The 21,268-nt window shown below is 37.9% G+C and overlaps 2 protein-coding genes across 2 annotated transcripts; one reads left to right on the plus strand and one right to left on the minus strand.

Annotated features, from left to right (window-relative positions):
* The first annotated feature begins 510 nt into the window (after positions 1-510).
* Positions 511-19,953, plus strand: fmn1 (formin 1). The gene is made up of 17 exons (XM_079583701.1): positions 511-3,011; positions 3,445-3,550; positions 4,728-4,789; positions 5,104-6,410; positions 7,653-7,794; positions 8,942-9,029; positions 9,582-9,643; positions 10,405-10,493; positions 10,693-10,822; positions 10,994-11,140; positions 11,271-11,330; positions 11,936-12,056; positions 15,688-15,780; positions 18,493-18,544; positions 18,637-18,786; positions 18,995-19,076; positions 19,222-19,953. The coding sequence occupies exons 1-17, from the start codon at positions 1,101-1,103 to the stop codon at positions 19,264-19,266; spliced, it is 4,647 nt and encodes a 1,548-aa protein (XP_079439827.1). The 5' UTR covers positions 511-1,100; the 3' UTR covers positions 19,267-19,953.
* Positions 19,907-21,228, minus strand: grem1a (gremlin 1a, DAN family BMP antagonist). Its single transcript, XM_079583726.1, has 2 exons — positions 21,091-21,228; positions 19,907-20,828 (listed from the first exon to the last, which is right to left on the minus strand). Exon 2 carries the CDS (start codon positions 20,825-20,827, stop codon positions 20,294-20,296), a length of 534 nt encoding a protein of 177 aa, XP_079439852.1. The 5' UTR covers position 20,828; positions 21,091-21,228; the 3' UTR covers positions 19,907-20,293.
* Positions 21,229-21,268: the final 40 nt, after the last annotated feature.

Here is a 21,268-nt window from a genome sequence, read left to right on the forward strand (position 1 = left end):
GATGTATATATGTCACACACAAAAACACTATTAAGAAAAAAACTGTGTCATGTGATGTAAAAATGTATATTTATTATTATTATTAGGTCTATTATTTAAAACGTGCTAAAGAATCTCTATTTAGATTGTTTCTTCCTTATGGATTACTATAGTAAAAACATACTCGTGACGGTGTCAGGAGGACTAGTCTCTACAAACAAAACCATAGGTGACAAAACAAGGATGTAGGTGTGTTTAACTTGTTAATCGTGGTGATTAATGTGATGTTATCCAGTGTGAAGTGGACAGAGGGAGATATCCAGCTTTACAGAAGCAGGATAGCAATCTTGTCCGGACATTACTCTTACTGGAGTTGTGTGTGTTCTTCTGGGTGTGGTACTGTGATGCTACTCCTTCCTCATGGATGACTGAGAGCGGGACCAGAAATCCTGTCATGTGGCAGAAAATAAGTGGGTGGAGCACTCACTGACTGTATGCGTATTTTAGGATTGAATGTTTTGCTGTATGCGCTTTTGTTGCGAATTGTGGATTAAGAGCAAGTACAAAATCTAACATGGAAAAGAAAGAAGACGCTAAATAAAAGTAAAGGCTGGATAAAGGGAGCATGCTGGCACTATTTTGGGAATGTCGTTGCGGAATGTTTTTTCCATTTCTTCAGCTTTCCTTTAATGAGAGCCTGAGAACAGCATCTCTGGTCTTTAATGCACATTTTCCTGGCATCCATGATTCTGGAAACTTCATGTATAGTAAGGACAATATGTTATGAAAAATAAAGACACATTAGACTTTAACCAAACTCAAATTATTTTAGTAAAACAGAAGTTTTTCATACCAGTAGAAGACTAATAAATGGACCTGAGTATAGTAGGAATAAATTCGTATTCATAATTTGTCAATGGTTGTTCAGCACAAGGGCTTGACATTCAGGGATGGGTGAATGGACTTGGGGAAGGCTATTGGAAAGAACCTGGAAATTTTTACTGCAAACAGACAAGTTTGAATTTTGACTTTGTTTTTGATTTTAATCACTTGTGGAATATTCTTGTTTGAACACAGAATAAATTTGATCTGAAAGAGACTGTGAACCATACTGGAAAGAAATGGAGAGTAAGCCCATCAACACATTTTTTGACAAATTAACACACTTTTTTAATCACCATGAAAAACATGAACTCCAAATACTGACTGAGGAGAGTCCAGATTTGACTTCTTTTTGCTCGTTGACTAAGGAAAGAGAGGTTAATGGTCAACAAAAAGTTGTTCAACGGCAGGATGGTTTTGATGATCAAGGGGAGGATTTTGCTATAATTGTTACGATTTTACATACAAACGCTGAGGAAGACGGGACAAAGGACAATGTCAACAGATCGGAGCATCAGAATGTTAATGAGATTGATTTTTCTTCAGAAAAGGAGGAAGTGGACTTAGACCTCAATGTTGGTCACCAGAGAGATAATTACAGTAAAACATCAGTTGTGCGCCAGACTGTCCAGGATGTAACAGATGGTCAAGCTGACACACCGTCTAAATCACTGAGCAAAGTCTCAGCCGGTGGCTGTGCTAACAGACTGGACAAACAACTTGAGGATCCAGTAATCGGTACAGTGGATAATGAAGAACCTGTTTTCAGAGAAGGACACAGACTCAATCAGGACATATCTGCAAATGAGACAGTTGTTATGGAATCAGATAACTCCAGCAATGAGGAGCTGTTTGCTGAGGAAGAACCGTTGAAAGAGAGAGTCCTCGCAGACAATCAAAGCAGAAATGATTTTTTAATAAAAGAGTCTTTGAATTCATCCACAAGTAACAATAACGACATTTCTGTGCAAAGTCACCGGGAAGTATCTGAGAGCAAAATAGAGTCTGATGGAAAGCTTCAAAACACTGCAGATGTTCCAGAGGTTTCCAAATCTGGTGGAAATGAACAAACTCTGACTAACCACAAGGCATCTGCAAACATGGACGTTCAGACCACATTAGCACATTGTGAAGTTCATAATCTCACTGATAAAAAGGTTCCTTCATCAAACTCACCTGTGAACGGCAAAACTGTGGTCATCACCCTTACACGTGTTGAAGCTCTTTCTGCAGGACCGTGTGTTGAGCCCGAAGAGATCCAACTGAGAGATGAGACTGCAGGTAGCCAAGCTATCAATGAAACCAGCGCAAGTTCAGACAGCATTTTTGTGGACGTCCATCCATCTCCCACAAGCCAGGAGAACCAAATGAGACATTTTGAGAATGGAGGTGTGATTAAACCATGTTCTGACCTCTGTGACACTGAAGAACACAGTTCCAGTTCGTCTGAGCTAGATAATAAGACTAATTCAGTAACAGAACCGGTGCCTTCAGTCATCCAGGTGGAGACAAAAATGCATACAGAGGGGGGAACTAATAAAGAGAGTACGGAAGAAATAACACAAGAAGACACCATGTTAGATACAGATTCATCTTCCACTGAGAAGACCACAGAAGACCAAACCGTACTCTCCCCCACTGCGGTAAAAGAGAAACCGCTCTCGTCCCTCTTCACTGGGCTGCTCAGCCCCAAGAAAGAAGCACTTGAGGAAAATGAAACTAGAGAGCTGCCCCAAAGCCCGACCAAACGAGGACTTTTTACCGATCAGTCTAAGAAAGAAGTCAAGGGAGACTTCCTGGAGCAGCTTACCCAATTCCTCAGCAAGGGGGAAGGGAAGAGAAAGCAAGAGAGCATGTCAAGCCCCCCACTGTCTCCAATCGGTCAGGACCCTGCTGAAAACCCAGAGACTGCTGTAGAGGAGCCGGTCATTCCCCAGTCTGAGGAAACCAACAAATCTACAAATGCAGAGACGGCCTTAGGTGCTCTGAAGGCTTTCTTCACAGTTAAATCTGCCAAAAAAGACACTTCGAATCGCATGGACCTGGACATTGTAAAGAAGAAGATCAACAGGGACAAAGACGTCCTCAGAGCTTTCTTTGACAGGAACTCAAGCAAGTCTCCAGACAACAAAGAAACTACGGATTCTAAAGTATGAAGTGAACAGATGATTGCATTTATTGGTGACGTCTCAGCATAAAGTTTATATAAAGAGTCTTCCTTTATGTACACCTTTAAAAAAAATATATATATATATATATATATATATATTTATTTATTTATTTATTTTTCATTCCTCTGCAGGGTATTGGGGATGCCGCATTTTTTATTTTTTTATTATTTCTATTATTATTATTTTGATTGATTGATTGATTGATTGATTGATTGATTGATTGATTGATTGATTGATTGATTGATTGATTGATTGATTGATTGATTGATTGATTGATTGATTGATTGATTGATCGATCCCTCTGCAGGGTCGTGGGGATGCTGCATCCTTATTTTTATTTTATTTCATTTCATTTTTTTTTATTAGGTCCTTTAATTCAACAGATTAACATTGTTGCTGTCATGTGTCTTAGGCTGATGTGAGTGAGGAGCACACCCCAAAGCGTCTTCAGACGGTCTGGCCTCCACCAAAACTGAAAAATGAGGAGGAGAAGATTGGTCTCAAATACACGGAAGCTGGTAAGAGCTTATTGTATAATCGAAGAAGAAAACAAGCAGTGAGTGTAAATGTTTGCTCTAATAATTCAAATATTTGCCTTTGTATAAAATGTAACAACACTGTACAAACAAATTCCACTACACCCTAAATGTGTTCCTAAAGGGCAACTCTGCAGATGAAATAACTTACTTTTTGGATACAATGTCACATTGTTTGTTACTTGTAAGGAAATTAGTTTTCTCAGCAATGCTGTCATTAATCTTTTTGCATTGAAAGCAAAAATGTTTACATTCAAGATTCAATATTATTGTTTTATACTCAACCTTATTGACCATCCATAACATTTCCCGTATTGCAGTATCTTGTAGATTTAAAGGGTGTGGAGTCCTCAAACACACCTAAGCACACATACTCAGTGTGTGTTGTCTTCATATGTCTAAATATACTTGAGGAAATTAGTTTTTCTCATGGTTCTCTCTAGACAAGGCAGTGATCATCCCTATATAACAGTCCTACCACTGCCATCTATTGGAAAGTTTACATCTACAATATTTAATGGATATCCAAATCTTCATCTCATATACACTACCATAAAAAGTTTGGGGTCAGGAAGAAAAAAAAGGTACAGAAATTAATACTTTTATTCAGTACGGATGCATTAAATTGATCAAAATTGATGATAGTAAGACATTTTTTAATGTTACAAAATATTTTTATTTCAAATAAATGCGGTTCTTTTGCTTTTCTATTAATCAAAGAATCCTGAAAAAAATGTATCACTGTTTCCATAAGAATATTAAGCAGCACTGTTTTCAAATTGTTTTCAACATTGATAATAGAAATGTTTCTTAATCAACGAATCAGAATGATATCTGAAGAACCATGTGACACTGAAGACTAGAGTAATGACGTTAAAAATTCAGCTTTGCCAACACAGGAATATATTACATTATAAAATATATTAAAATAGAAAACAGTTATTTAAAATGTTAATAATATTACTGTTTTTACTATATTTATACAGGTGAGCATAAAAGTCTTTTTCCAAAGACATTAAAAAGTCTTGTGATCTCAAATGTTTGAACTGTAGTACATTTGTATATATTAGTTGAGCACTATTTTATTGGGTTTCCGACACTATTCAATGCGTTTTATGATATATTTAGCCATAAAGATGTCCTTGTTTTATGTTCTCAGAGCATCAGGCTGCTATTCTGCAACTAAAAAGGGAATGTAATGAAGAAGTGGAGAAGTTACAGGTGAGAAACTCAAGAACAGTATTTTACAACTGAAGGGAAACAGTTTACTAATAGCATCAATAATTTACCTCCTCCACATTTCTTCCATAGTGATATCAAGCCAAATTACATTCAATTTAAAGAAAGCGAGCAAAACCCACTTTTCAAGAAAAAACATTTCACAAAAAAGGTTTCAAGATTTCAAAGATTGTGTCGTCTGCTAGGACACTACTGAATGTACTTTAATTACATTAAATTTATCCATTTAGCAGACACTTTTATCAAAGGTTACACATTTTTTATTTACCTTTTGTTGTTTGGACTCTTTAATACAGGCCGACTTCAAACTTGAGCTCTTCCGGTTAAAAGAGAAGAACGAAGAGGATCTGTCCAGACTAGCGGTAACCATTGCAAGCTTACAAAGAGAGAAAGACAAAGATCTTCACAGAGATGTTGCCGTGTCCACTGACGACAACGTCAAAACACGGGCCTTCCACTCTGTGTGCATTCAGACAGACAGAGAGACATTCATCAGGTCTGAGGAGGCCAAGGAAGCGCAGAGCAGGAGTCTTGACCCCCTGCCTAAAAATGCTGACCTCAACTCAACAAAAAACTTTACTGAACGACAAAAGACAGTTCCTCCACCAAATGCCCCACCTGTCTCACCTCAGTTACTGATGGATAGAAACAAGATTCCACCTCCTCCACCTCCACCTGGCCCTTGCTTTCCTAATGCACCTCCACTTCCTGCTCCTCCACTGGATAAGCCAGGAAGTGTGCCTCCTCCTCCTCCTCCTCCTCCTTCACCTCCTCCACCTCCACCTGGTCTTTGTACTCCTCCTAATGCACCTCCACTTCCTGCTCCTCCACTGGATAAGCCAGGAAGTGTGCCTCCACCTCCACCTGGTCCTTGTACTCTTAATGCACCTCCTCCTCCTCCTCCGCCACCTCCACCTGGTCCCTGTACTCCTAATGCACCTCCTCCTCCGCCACCTCCACCTGGTCCTTGTACTCCTAATGCACCTCCTCCTCCTCCACCTCCACCTGGTCCTTGTACTCCTAATGCACCTCCTCCTCCTCCACCTCCACCTGGTCCCTGTACTCCTAATGCACCTCCTCCTCCTCCACCTCCACCTGGTCCCTGTACTCCTATTGCACCTCCTCCTCCGCCACCTCCACCTGGTCCTTGTACTCCTAATGCACCTCCTCCTCCTCCTCCTCCTACACCTCCACCTGGTCCTTGTACTCCTAATGCACCTCCTCCTCCTCCACCTCCACCTGGTCCTTGTACTCCTAATGCACCTCCTCCTCCTCCTCCTCCACCTCCACCTGGTCCCTGTACTCCTAATGCACCTCCTCCTCCTCCACCTCCACCGGGTCCCTGTACTCCTAATGCACCTCCTCCGCCACCTGGTCCCTGTACTCCTAATGCACCTCCTCCACCTCCTCCGCCACCTCCACCCATGACAGGATGTGGTCTTCCACCGCCACCACCCGTCCTCCACTCGACCTCTAATCCCCCTCATGGAGTTGGTATCTTCCTCAGTTCAGCTGCAGACAATCCTCCTCGCAAAGGTTTAGTGGAGCCAGTCTGTCCAATGAAATCGCTCTACTGGACACGGATACAGATTCAAGATAACAGGTATCTCTCATCACCTACCCTCATGTTTTTAATAGACATGGGGCAATGACATGATGCTCATTTGTTTAATTGTATCATTTCTTTTATTGTTTAATTTCTGGGTTATTTTTATTGTGGAAATATTAAAAACTGCTTATAATGAAGAAAAAACTCAATAGGAAAATAATAAATGCTTACAATGAAGAAGAAAAAACTCAATAATAAGAAAAAAATTATGTCATCTAAAAAAGAAAATATTTTATCATATCTGCTTCACTACAGCGTCATTGAGTGTGACTGAAAAAAAAAAACATAAAACAGGAAAAATTATTTTATAGAAGGCCCCTCATGACTGTGTGAATGTCAATAAATATCAGATAAGTCTGATTGATTGATTTAAGATATAATGATAAAGGGTTTAGCCAATGACACAATCTGTGTAGTTAAAGTATTATTTAGTATTGTAGTATTTATTAATATTGTGAGCTTTTTTGAAATGTAATACTTTTGACGTTTTTTATTAGATCTTTTTAGACAACAATAACAACACTGAACACAATTCACTTTTACAAATAGCTAAAAAGTACTTTAAACTAAAAATAACTCTACATGTATTCAACCATAGACCTATAAACAACTTTTCTATTGTTCCTCAATCAAAAGTTTCCTCAAACACGCAATGTATGTCCACAAGTGACGCTGACGTTTTCAACTCTCCCTCGTCAGACCTCATGGGAAGTTTAAGACCGACCACGGCAGACATTCGTCTGCATGAGGGGCCGCCACAGTCTTTCCAGGACCTCTAGTGGCGGTGTGGATTTCTGTGGGATTCGGCTCCCCGGCCACCTCTGTGCTGTTGCAATGTTATTTGACTCCTCATGAAAGCTTTCTGCTCTCCTCGTGAGCATTTTGTCAAGCCAAAGCCGAACCCAGTCAAGCTTAGCTGTGTGCCGTCGTCCTGGCTCCTTAATAATTTTTATGGGAGAGAAAATTTAGCATGTCAGATTACTCACATTCTGCTCCTGTAGATTTTCCTTTTCCTGCTTTCAGCCGAGGTTGCTCAGCGACAGTAAATAACTTGTGTAACGGGGTTTTTACAGATGCTAGTATTAGGAAATGCTTTGGTTGGTGGCCTGTATGACTTTGAAGTGTGAAGATTCAATCTCGATAAGCCTTAGACTGAGCAGACACTTGTAAATGCAAAATATTTTGGAGAAAAAAAAAATCAAATCTCTCATCATCTTTCTCTCTGTCTTTTCTTAGGAGCGATATGCTATGGAGTTCCCTGGAAGAGCCACAGATAATAAACACCAATGAATTTGCAGAACTGTTTGCTAAAGCCACATCGCCCACCAAAAGAAAGCCCCTATCCGAAGCCTATGAGAAGAAAACCAAAGCCAGGAAGGTACCGCTCTGCCCTGAAGATAAGAAAAAATTAGATAACAGAGTGGATCTTATTCTAAATACCAGTCCCGTTCATTTTATAATACATGTTGTAACACTTTCCCTCTTACAGTTATGCTGGGGTGCCAGACAGATATTTATTTTGTCAAAATTTCCTTATTTTTTATTAGGGTCGTAAGTCAAGTCCAGAAGGATAGTGAACACAGGACACGTGTATTCCATAATTAACATGAATCCTCAATGTTGTAAGAGTAAAACAAAGAAAAACGATCTACTACGACTCAAAATGCTCTTTTTTAGTGTATTCACCAAGACAGTGTACCAATTTCATCACACCACATCTCACCATTTGAATAGGAATAAACATACACAAAACCAATAGCATAGAAACAACACAGCTCACTCATGTCAAATAAACCTCAACACAGTTTAAATAGTCTTGGATTAGAATAATCGTTCACAATAATCGCTTTTTTGCATTTTTATATCTATATAGCAAATGCAGTTTGCTTCATATTTTTTATAGCAAATGCAAGGTTCTGGGTTTGATTCGGCTAGTTTAAGAAATGTTCTGTAAGTCGCTTTGGATAAAAGCGTCTGCTAAAAGGCATAAATAAATGTTATTCACTGCTTGGGGTTCAGAAAGTTCAGATTTGAGACGTGTCCACTAGGTGGAGCAGTTGTCAGCTCTTTTGATATGACTGGAACACTAGCCCAACTGATGCATTCAACCATTCACCTCTGCTAATTACTTTTCTTAAACAGAAACATCATTTGTCAGGCACAGTCACTTTAGACTTTAAAATCCATTAATTTGATACAAATGCTTGTGCGTAATATCAGGATCCCACAAATGCCTCGACAATTGCCTTTGAAATTGATATAATTATATAGGAAATGAGGATAATTTGAAATAAATGATCCTGTTTATGAAATGTGATCATGCCATTGTTACCTTTGGCTGGCGGATTTTATAATGGAGGTTTGGAATTTCCCAAAGGTTCTTTTGTTATTTATTGGTTACATTTTTGCGTAATACAAGTTTGCATTCATATTAATTGCATTCATATGGTAGTGTAAGCAGAAGGCACTTATCTTATGATCAGAGTCATTTATACAAGTGTGGGTTGTCTTTTTTTTTTTTTTAGGTCATTAAATTATTGGATGGCAAGCGTTCTCAGGCTGTGGGCATCTTAATCTCAAGTCTCCACCTGGAGATGAAGGACATCCAGCAAGGTAAATCACACTGAACAGACTCATATATATGTCAGAGAAATACTCAACCACCGTTTATTTATTCTGTCCAGACTAATTTTGCCTCCACTAATAATAAACAGACATGTTAAAATGATACATATTTGTGTGGCATATGATGTTGAAATAATTCTGTATATAAAGACATATCTTGCAACAATGTGATTGGCTCCAGCTCTTATCAAGGATAAATTGGCTGTATGTTTGTTAAATAAACTTGTCTTGTGGTTTACCACTAGAAATATTCTTTTGCATGTATAGCTATCAGCCCCACTTACCAAACATATACTTTTCACATTGACAATCTTGAATTCACCACGGCTTGCCTTTACATACTCAGACAGGCTGATTTTTTTTGGATGATTTTAGTAAATTGAGCGAATTCAAAGTATATGTTTTGGTAAGTGGGGGTTTGGTTACAGGGGGGAAAAAACTCTCAAATACATATTGAGACTTTTACATTCACATATCACACGTATGTCCAATAACTAATCAGTGTTCTTGTCTAGAGACTAATACTTCTTCATTTCACAGCTGTTTTGAATCTGGACAATTCTGTGGTTGACTTGGATGCTATTGAAGCCCTGTATGAAAATGTAAGTATCCTGCCACATTGGAAACGTACTTATGTACAGGCCCACACTAAATCATAGCCTCCAAAACAGTCCTACACATTCGCACCCCTTGCATGTTTTCTCCTTTTCAATTAGTAAAAATTGAGCTTGAGTATAAGTGTATGATGCCAATTTTTAGAGTAAGAAATATGGATGCTATAATTGTTTATAAACCAATTACATTAATTATTCTATTAAACTTTTGTATTATGTGAGCTGTAAAACTATTTAAATCATAATTTGTAACTCACTTTAGGGATTATAGTATTTGTCATGGTGACAAAGTTGTAAAACTGGATATAACTACATTTTTTCAACACTAAAATCATGGTAACAGTAATTTTGTTTACATTTTGTGGCTATACTAAAATAGTGAATACTGAAAAATGCTGAAATAGTGAGTATTTAATGTTTACAGATCGGCCCCATTAACTTCCATTGTAAGTGTTTCACTGCAACTCAGAGATAAGTGGAAATTAATTTTGTTGTAATCAAGGAATAGGGATATTCCTTAAAAAAAAAATATGATACTTTCAGAGACCGATAAGATTTATTTAACTGTATATTCTACACACATTTCTACCCAAAATCACTTCAGAAAAAGTCTGCAGATTCTGTATCACCAATCTCGTCTCGCTATAGTTCCAGTTCCAACATAACTAAATAACAGATAGTTCCAGTGTGGTTTATGTGTGTATCATTGGTCAGTTTTCATATGCATGCGTCTGTTCTGCTTCTCCCAGAGAGCTCAGCCTGAGGAGTTAGAGAAGATTAAGAAACACTATGAAACCTCAGACGAGGAGCAGGTCAGACTACTGGACAAGCCTGAACAGTGAGATATTCCAGAAACACACCAGATAACTCACTTTTTTATGCAACTAGTGATACGTCAATTGTCACTTACAAGGGCAATTTCTATATGCTCTTTGCAATGTATACTTCTCTAAAGTTTGAAAACAAACGAAGAAAAAGTCGTGTTTTCAACACTACGCACTTTAGGTTGACAGATGTGCACTGCTTTTCCTTGACAGGTTCCTGTACGAACTCTCCCAGATCCCTGCGTTCTCCAGTCGAGTTCACTGTTTCATTTTTCAGTCGAAGTTCACTGACGCCGTTGCCGCCACACAGCGCAAGACAGAGATTATTCTCCAGGTCTGCAAGGTACAAAGGCACTTTCAAAGAGGTCAGATATTATCAAACGTTTGATAAAGTATCGACGCTGTGGGAAAAAAACAGCCCTTTATTCAGGAGCGGTCTAAGTGCTTGCTTTGTCTCCAACATCTCCATGTGGTAAATGCACAAATAAATGTTGATGTGTGTTTTGTGTTTTAGTGTCTTTTGGAGAAAGATAGTGTGAGGGAGGTGATGGGACTGGTGCTTGCTCTGGGAAACTACATGAATGGAGGGAGCAGAGCGAGAGGACAGGCCGATGGCTTCGGGCTTGAGATCCTTCCCAAGCTTAAGGATGTCAAGAGCAGAGTAAAGATTTCACTGTGACGACACTAACCACACTGTGGTCTTTATAGAGCACGATTTGTTCTTTTTGTTTGCTCGCAGTTTGTACAGAATGACATATACGTTTTTGACATAATTCTCTATAAATCTACAGGGAAATCACATTAGTCTGTTGGACTTCATTGTTTCCTACTATCTGCGTCACTTTGATGAGGTAAAACATGAACTTTTATTTTGCACACTCCAGATCTTCATCTGTTCACATTGTTTTCATTTGTTGACTAATTTTTCATCCTATCTATTAATTCATAGAGTGATGCATGACAAATGCAATTCATGCAATGTCTTCAATAAACCTCTTCTATGATAAACGTGTTTTTAATTTCTAAATTAAAATTAATTTTGTTAGGTGGCATAAACTAAATAATGTCATGTTGAAAAACACATTTCTTTTTACAAAATTGCTTCACAGTGAAATGTAAACTTTACTTGTAAAGACATTTATAATGTTACAAAAGATTTCTATTTCAAATAAACACTGTTCTTTTGAACTTTCTATTAATCTGAGAATCCTAAAAATAAATAAAAATAAGTTAGAAAACAAATGTTTTAAATTATAATAATATTTAACAGTATTAGTGTTTTCACTGTATTTTTGATCAAATAAATGTAGGTGAGCATAAGAGACTTCTTTTAAAGACATTACAAAATCTTTCCAACCACAAATGTTTCTAAGAACATGTTTTTTGATCCAGATTTTTAATTCTTCCTTGGCCGTGGATACTCGTATGTTTCACTGACCCTTCGATCTCTCTCCAGAACGCTGGGACAGAAAAGAGCATCTTTCCTTTGCCTGAACCTCAAGATGTTTTCCTCTCTTCTCAAGTGAAGTTTGATGACCTCTCAATGGACCTCAGGAAGATGAACAGAGACTTGACAGGTAAGAATTACCAAAAACACTCTCAAGGTCTTCAGAAACGATTTTAGCGTGCCACTGATTTACTATGGCATCAAAAGAAGCAAGATTACATGGGTTTGGGCGGATGGATGGATGGATGTCTGCGATCCTACAACATGGCTCCAGCTGAATCCTGAGGACTTTACAGCATCTGTTAGCAACAACTCATTATTAAACCACAGGTGGAATATACAGACGTGTTTGCCTATGTATATATGCGCACGCACAGATGCAGAGACGAAGTGGTGTCTGTGTGATTTTGCCATGGCGCCTTTTAGATATGACTTTAATCCTGCCCATCAGATGCTCTGGCATTGTGTGATTCTTTAGCTCCGTCGCAGGGGCCAAAGGCTACAGTGCTTTGGCGCTTATGTAATCTGAGAGAAGAGCAGCTTATCGCTGGCGGGATGGGCTTTATCTGCGCAGAGATGCACTGCCATTCTCCTGCTACACTGTATCAGTCCGTGTTCAGTGTGGCCCCGCAGATGTGTGTCAGAGATACTTTTCTTTACCTCTCAACAAGCCTTTCTTATCGGGCGACGGAGAGACTGCCAAATCTGGCCCATCGCGCTCTCCCTTTTTTGTCCTGCTGTTTGAACTCCCCTCATGACTGCGAGAGAATCATGTCTTTGTTTTTTATGCTGTGTTTGTTCGATTTTTTCGAATGACTTACAGCCCCACTGAGGTTTTGGCTGCTCAATGGGACCGCATTTGTCTGCGATGTAATTTTGCGGAGCAAGAAAGTGCTGCACTAATCAAATTAGTCACTGTGTGCCTACACAAAAAGGGAATGTCCCTGCGATTTTATTTTCCAGAGACAATGATGACAACATTGTGAAGCACATCTAATGCGTTGAGACTCCGCAGCTGATTCATCTGGCTTGCGTTTGAGACATCTTTTTGATCTCTTTGAGATCATTGTGGCAGCGGTTTGGCACAGTTGAGAAAACCCGAATGTAGCTGTGAGCCGCCTCGGTGGACACATTTACGAGGATCTAATCAATTTAAACTATAATTGATATTTCGCGTGGAAATCCTGCGGAATAGATTCCCAACCGTTTCTTCATTTCCATCTGTGTTCACAGTTTATACAAACGCTCAATGAAAACAGTAGTGTGCGTAGCCTTATCCGGGGTGAGATGCAGATGGAGCGTGTCCAACAGTCCCGGGTTCCCATCAGGGTGTATTATGACTGAGGCAGGAGACTGGCTCCTCTGATCCTCTGATTGGACGTTGAACAAACAGCGCTGTGTAGGTCCACGGGTGATACAGTGACTATCTGAGGATGTGATCAGAGGTGCATCAAAACCGATCTTAGAGTAAAAGACATTTGATAACCTCTGACTCTGTCACAGGTGGAGCTTTAGCTTTGTGTTTTCTTGACAATAGGTTATGAAAAAGTGCAAACAAAACGGGTTTAATATCAAGCGCCCCCCTTTTTTTTTATAGACATGAAAATGCACATTCCGAAATTAAATTGTTGTAATTTTAAGACTGCTTTGGAATATAGATGTAGATTGGTCTTGTTTTTAAGAAGAAACGTGGCAGATTTTTGTAGAAGTGAAATAAATTAAGACAGTTAAACAGAAAAAAAGTTATAGAACTTTGAGTTTATGAAAATGTACAACGTTAAAAATTTTATTATTCATATTTTATATAAAATATATGTTTTCAAAACCTGGTGGACTCTAAAACTGCAAAAAAAATCAAAGGAAAAAATCTGAACAAGTTGTGTTTAAAATTTTAGGTTCATATCTCAAAAAATGAGCTTTCAGTGAGATTTAGTTTGGGCGCACATTACTGCGCATATAAGGGCGCCTTCATTTCCATGTTGTTTGAGTGATCTGAACCATTATTTTTTACAATTTTCATACAATTTATGAAGTAGACATCCTATTCAAAAGTAGTATTGGAAGTTTGGCAGATTTTGAAATTAATTCAACCTCTAAGAAACACAAAAAAGAACAAGAAGAATAACAAAATATTCTTGTTGCAAATTGATAAATTACAGCCACCAAAAAATAAAACTAGAGATTGTAAGCTTTCAAATGATATATAGTTTGTCAAGATTGGTTTAGGTTTAGTACAGGATATTACTGTTTTAAATATATAATGGCCGTGGTGCCAATATAAAGGGTAGTTTTCCCAAAAAAGAAATGTATTCATTAAATCTCATTCAATTTCAAACCTGTATGATTTTCTTTCTTATGCGGAACAGAAAAGAAGATATTTTGAGAAATGTCATCATACAATGAAATGAATTGGGGTCCAGTGCTATTTTGGACCCCATTGACTTTCATTGTTGGAGCAGTTGTATGTATATTATACAGTTATTACAATATCCAACATACATAGAAGACTGACGCTCAGCTTGTTTATAGACTTTGGAAGTTCCCCCATTACTGTAACCATTGTTTTTACAGATGTAATCGACATAAGTCACTGCACTGATGCCATAATTAAGGCACTAACAGCATATGCTTCATCAGCAGAAAGTGCTTTCATTCGATGTGCAAGTAATCAGCGATGCGCTAATGGCTTTGACCGCAGTAGCTGTTGATTTAGATGACTTGATAAAAGCAACTTAAGCTGAAGTTGTGAATGATTGTTGGACTTCTGGTAAAAAAGCAGTTGGTGCTGAATGTGAGCGGAGTGATAAACATGGCCACATACATTCTATTCAGTACATTGTATTAAGAAAATATGTTTTATTAGTTTCACCAATGATATATTTTGAAATACTGTATATGTTACTTATGCCGTCCAAAGCTGCATTTATTTAGCCACAAATACAGTAAAAACAGTAATATTGTGAGATATTATTACAATTTATCTTCTATTTCAAATAAAAAAATGTCCTGTGATGCAAAGCTGAATTTTCAGCATCAGTACTCCAGTCTTCAGTGTCACATGATACTTCAGAAATCATTCTAATATGCGGATTTGCTGCTCACGAAACATTTCTTACTATTATCAGTGAAAACAGTTGTGCTGGTGAGTATTTTTGTAGATAAATATTTCAGGATTATTTGGTGAATAGAAAGTTAAAAAGTTTTGTAACATTATAAATGTCTTTACTGTGACCTTCAATTTAATGCATACTTGATGAGTAAAAGTACTGATTGTTTTCACAAGAAATCTTCCCAAGAAAGAGAAAGACTCCCAACTTCTGAACAGTAATATATATATTCTTTTTTTTTTTTAGAAATTTTTATCAGTCACCAATAATTCCCAAATCACTTATCTGTATCATCTTAATCAACATTATCTACTTGTAAAATAACATACTGCTTAAATATTATCTTCAATATTTATCAAAAATAAAATATTATCAAAAATAAGCTTAAATATTAAGCTTATTAGTAATGTGATTAGAAAGAGCTTCACTATATTTGCAGTTGTGTGCTTCTTGGCTTTTTTTCTAGATCTGGGTTATTGGAATAAAAAGTAAGCGCTCATGGTGGTCAACCAGAAAAAAAAAACTGTTTAGTTTAGGATAAAATATTGTGTTAAAGTTAGTGTAAACTTTGTTTTACAATGACTGGCTTCTGAAAATTGGACCTGGTCGGGGATTTTACTCTAACCCAGTGTTATTTCTTTTTTTCTCGTACAGTTTGTGAAAAGGATGCTCTAACCGTGTGTACCAACTCGTCTCAAGAGCACATACATCCCTTCAAGGAGAAAATGGACTTTTTCATTGCCAACGGTGAGCTAAGCTCTGCTATGATGTGTGGGATTAGCCCACGTTACCTTTTAGAAGAGGATCTGAATTCAACGTTTTTAAGTCTTCTAATTATGTGCTCCGTCACATCAGCCGATCCCTCTTGTCTTCCTTGTTCAGATATAAAGTCTAGTTGGTCTCTGAGACGACCTGCCTCTCTAGAAGATTGATGGAGAGGAGTACAAATGTTTGCTTAGATTGTAAAGGATTGTTTTGTTTTGCAGATCATAAAGGCAGATATATGGAGATATAAACTGGATGAGACAACGATAGTGAACTAGACAAATAAGATTAAGGGCCCTATCACACAACCGGTGCAATGCAGCGCCAGGCACGACGCGAGTGTTTTTCGCTAGTTTCAGCCCGATGCAGTTATCATTTTCACGTCCGTCGCCACGTTGTTGTTGTTTTTCACGTGGGCCATTTGTGCGCCAATGGTCTGAAAACGAGGTGTGTTCGGGCGCATTGATTAGGGCTGGGTATTGATTCAGATCTTCTCGATTTCGGTTCGCAAGCTCTCAATTTGATTTCGATTCCCGATTCGACTCAATGAATATAGATTTAATACAAATTCTATATTTATTTAAAAAAAGAACAGTGAACATAAATTTACAAGTGGTTAATTAATAAAGAGAAACAAAGAGCCACAAACCTGGATATTAAACTGTTTTTATTTTAGGTACACTTGGGTACATTAAAACACAACCCAAATCTATATTTCAAATGCATACAGTGAATAAACAGGATTTTGATGCAAGATGAAAAATTGATGCTTAAAAAATTGGGCGAGTGAGAACAGTCGCATGCCTTGACCAAACAGGATCAGGTTATTTTATTTTTCAGAGAAAACAAACATAACATCTCACAGCATTCGCTGTAACATGGAGGCTGCAAGCCTATGAACAGTTGAGGAAAACTAATACTGGCTTTTGGGTGATAGATAAATAAATATGGAAAAAAATCGATTCGTGGCCTTTGAGAATCGATTTTGAATCGACCACATTTTAAAAAACGATTAATCGGAAAAATTATTTTTGCCCAGCCCTAGCATTGATGGTGTTGCTATCTTGAGGAACTGAAATAGACTGCGCCATTGACCAACCTGGTTTAAAATCAATGACGCAATTTTTTATTTATTTTTTAAAGAGCACGTTAGTAATGTGAGCCTATAGGAGGGTCCACAACACACGTACACTCTGCTTATTACACACACAGGGACGCGCAGCAGCACACAATTATGCCAAATATTAAAAATAAAAGGATTACTTTGTAAACGATTATTATTGTGTACTTAAAGATATGGTGGAATCTGGCTTGTCCCGTAGATGGTCTACATGCGTGCTTTAACCTCGCGCACGAGCAGATCCGTTTCCTTGCTAGAGAAGCGTTCAGTCTTTCCACTATCAAACTCATCATGTAAATAGCGAATCCTCCATGGCACGAGCGCAACTGGCATTTAAAGGGAATGGGGGATGAGACACTGATTGATTTATTGCACGTAAAGCCCAAAACACACCCTTTACTTATTAAGAGAATAGGGACAACCATTTTAGATGGCCAGCGCCAGGTGCTGCCAGGTGCTGCCAGCCACATTTTAGCGCCAGGTGCCCCGACCATTTTTCCCGTCGTTAAACTCAAAGATATACATAATAAAGGCCTTTATTATATGATATCTATGGTTAAACTAGCAAAAGTGGATTTGGACACGGCCTAAGTGCGCTTTAGACCATGCGCTTAGATCGTTAAAATAGGGCCCTAATTCTGTATGTATTTAATGTATAGAGCAGCACGTTTAAAACAAAGCTTTTGCTTTCCTCACATTCTTCCTACTACACTTATTTGATTGTTTCCACTACACAGATAAGACCGCACACATCCTGCAGTCATGAAGAATATCTGCCGTATGCCCTTTTGGGGACCTGATAAGTGCCTACCTGTACAAGATTGCTGCTCAGGTTCAGAAGACAGACGCAGAGATAGGAATCAGAGAGACTTTAGCTATGAAGGAGACTTCTTAGTAAAGGAGAAACATCAGTTTTAACATTGTCTTTGAGGCCCTGGTAGAAAGGCTAGGAATTTGGGACCATAACGTTATTGGTAGCATGACTGACAAAGCAGTGCGGTCCTAGCTAACAGAGAACGCTCTGCAAGCTTCTCTTAAAGTAATGAGCAAACATTCTTACACTAACATGAATATAATGTTCATTCAGAGTCATCTGGTCTAAAATTCTCTAAATATTAGCACAAAAAACATTATTTATACATCATTAATGAAAAAAAAAAATTTGTTGGACGTTTTTTTAACATTTTTTAGTTGTTACTGCCTGTTTAAGAACATTCAGAACATTCAAAAGTAATCTTGCCATAATGCTTGAAAAATTCTAAAATGGAATGTGTCCTTAATGTTCACATGGGGGGGGGGGGAATAAAAAATTAAACTTAAAAAAGTTCAGAGAACATTCAGAAATAGTGTTTTCATAACTGAATGGGAACGTCAGCAAAACATTCTTAAAACATAATTTTGTTAGCTGGGATATGGCTGCTAAAGAGATAAAATTAAGATCCTGAAGTAATAGAAGAGATATTGGCTCTCAATATTGAAACCATTTGCAGGAGTCTTTATGAAAATGAAAAATGTGGTCCTGATTATGATACAATCTAAATGCAAATGTTGATACACATCTTTTCATTTTACAGCACAAAAAGAGCTAAGTGCTGTGGAACACCAAGTGATATCAGCTCGTGAGAGGTACAGGCACATCACGCTTGTTGAAAATATTACAAACTTCATAAACATTTTTGACCGTTGTTTTCTCGTTCTTCATGTCTTTTCTTCCTCAGCTTCTCTTACCTAGTGGAGTATTTTGGGCTGCAGTCCCGTTCCGGGGAGCAAGAGATTGTGCCAGGCCATGTTTTCACATTTTGGTTTGAATTTTGCAATGACTTCAAGATCCGATGGAAGAGAGAGAACAAGGTCATATCCAAACTGAGGTGAGAAGTTAACTTGAGTATCTAGCATCATATTTTTTGGTTTACAGCTGCTCTAACCAACCACACAATGTCATAACCAAGTTAAGGGTAATTTGTATCACTGACAGTTGATGTTTTTATTGAATTTCAGCATTAAAACTTGCTGGATTTCAAAAATTGCGGATAAATAAAACACAATCTGCATTTTTAATCATTTTTTTTACTTCAGAATCAAAGAGGCCCAACAGTCAGTGCGCAACATGACAGCAGAGAAAAAGATTGAGACCAGAAGGGCCAATGCGAATGGACTGGTAAGCGTCTGTCTTCATTGGTGGCACATAGATAAGCAAACACTAGTAGCTATTGTTCTTTAATGAATCCGATTTTCAAAACATTCTTGAATAATGTAAGCACAGCTGAATAAGACTTCAAAATGATGTATGTTTTTTATGACAGAAAGAGAGACTGCGTCTGAAAGAAGCAAGTCTGACCACCAGCTGACCCTTCCTCCAGACTGCATGTTACTGTACAGGATGACAGCCTGTCCGTCAAATCAGTGTGTGTAGCCCAACAGCCAATCTCTCACTTGCACATTTATGATCCAAAGATCCCTCTGACTATGGTTTAGATATGAATGAATGCTGTTCACAGTGAGAAACATTTAAGAAATGTTTATATTACAAGTTTACTTAATCTGCTCTGGAATCTTCACCAGTCTAAACAATTAAGTTCAATATCTGACTTGGAAAAAGCAGCAACTTTATTTTGTATATTGAGTAACAAAGTTGTGTAACTTTTTATTGTCATATTAAATCATTACAGAATATTACAAAACATAAAGATAATGTACATGTAAAATAATAAAAAATTTAAACTATCCTTATCAGTTTTATTTTGATCAACATCACACATTTTTTTTATTGATGTCAGTTGTTGCTTCATCACATCACATCTCATTGCCATTTAATCACAGTGATAATGTTCCTTTTGCGATAAACGCATCATTGTAAAAAGTTTTCATTGTTATAAAAACATAATTGTCCATCCATTAAACCGTTTCTTCATCAGTCATGAAATTCAAAGCGATCAAGAAGGCTGTAACTCTGACACCTCAATCATTTGACATTACTTGCATGAAGACCAGGATAAAATGCATTGGAATGTTTTTGTTTGTTTGTTTGTTTGTTTGTTTGTTTGTTTACAAAATTACTTATTTACAGCCAAATGTAGCCTATCTACATTACAAAGGTATCTACATTGATCCACACAGTGGAAAATAATACGCATATTGTTAATATGTCATTCTTTTCTATAGTATTATAACTAATGCAACTTGTTTTTATAGTAATGGCTTCAATTGTATTTCCTCACAATATAAAGGCCACATTTAGATAACTTTTTGATTGGACGCGTAACGAGGAAACAAATCAATAATGCTCCTTCATTATTAAGCTATAGGAGTGCATTGAATATTGACTTTCAGACAAACACACACAAGTTGCCTACTACACCAATGACGTCAGCAGGTTTAATCCAAGTCGACAGAAGTACAGCGGCACTGTTTGACGCGGCGCACGCGCTTCTTCTTGGTGCTGGGGATCTGCCCGGGACAGATGAGCGTGTAAGTGACAGTCGTGTAACTCTTTGGCTTACACACGGAGCACGATTGAAACGCACTGTCCTCTTGATAAACGTGTCGAGGTATGTAGAATGAGTTGCACTGCCCGTAACAGAAGCGGTTGATGATGGCGCGCGGCTGGCACCCGTCCTCGTAAATCATCAGTTTCAGCGGCTGCGTTTTACACCAGTCAAGTTTGAGATAACGGCGCTCCGTTACGTGTAAAGCCTCCTGGCTGGAGTCCAGCACCTCGTCCCCGACTGAAGGCGGTCCCATTCCCCCAGAACTAGCCTGTGGTGTCTGCGGTGACTGTTCCGACTGGTTTGGGCTGTATTTATTTGGGTGAGGAATGGCGCCTTGAAATCCCCCGGTTCCCCTGATCCTCGCCGGATTGCAGAGCAGCCACAAGACCACGATAGTGACAGCTAATGCTTCTTTAGTCATTCTTTCACAAGAAAAAGGAGATACATTATTTTATTTATTTTTTATAAAACTGTTCATATATAAAATAACACATACAGCTACCAAAATGTGAAAGCATATATAAAGTTATCAATTATTTAACCAAATTAAAAAAATAAAATAAAAATTACTATTCAAGTTCTCTACATAATTTTGAGAGCCAACTTCTATTTCCCTCTGGTAACTTCTTTAAACACATTTCAGATGTGATTTAAACTAAATATCCAGTAGATATGCACACTTACCTCAGATTAATAATGGTTCAAACTTCTTCACGTGGACTTCAGCTGTTCACAAAGGTCTTTGTATATCATAACAAACTACAACTAAAAATAGGTTGAACCAAAAGTTCCAGAGCTCAGAGTGAAAATAAGGTATGGAGCTGTGTTCTGAGCGCTGACATTTAAGAGAATGGGGCAGTCC

The sequence above is a fragment of the Phoxinus phoxinus genome (genome assembly GCF_949152265.1).
Source record: "Phoxinus phoxinus genome assembly, chromosome: 16".
Classification (NCBI taxonomy): domain Eukaryota; kingdom Metazoa; phylum Chordata; class Actinopteri; order Cypriniformes; family Leuciscidae; genus Phoxinus; species Phoxinus phoxinus.

What these genes read in the sequence shown, in the direction of transcription:
- fmn1 (XM_079583701.1), top strand. Translation starts at nt 1,101, where the DNA reads ATGGAGAGTAAGCCCATCAACACATTTTTTGACAAATTAACACACTTT. An exon ending in CTACTGGACAAGCCTGAACA is followed by an intron (nt 10,494 to 10,692) that starts GTGAGATATTCC and finishes TTTCCTTGACAG; the next exon opens with GTTCCTGTACGAACTCTCCC. An exon ending in GATGAACAGAGACTTGACAG is followed by an intron (nt 12,057 to 15,687) that starts GTAAGAATTACC and finishes TTTCTCGTACAG; the next exon opens with TTTGTGAAAAGGATGCTCTA.
- grem1a (XM_079583726.1), bottom strand. Translation starts at nt 20,827, where the DNA reads ATGACTAAAGAAGCATTAGCTGTCACTATCGTGGTCTTGTGGCTGCTC.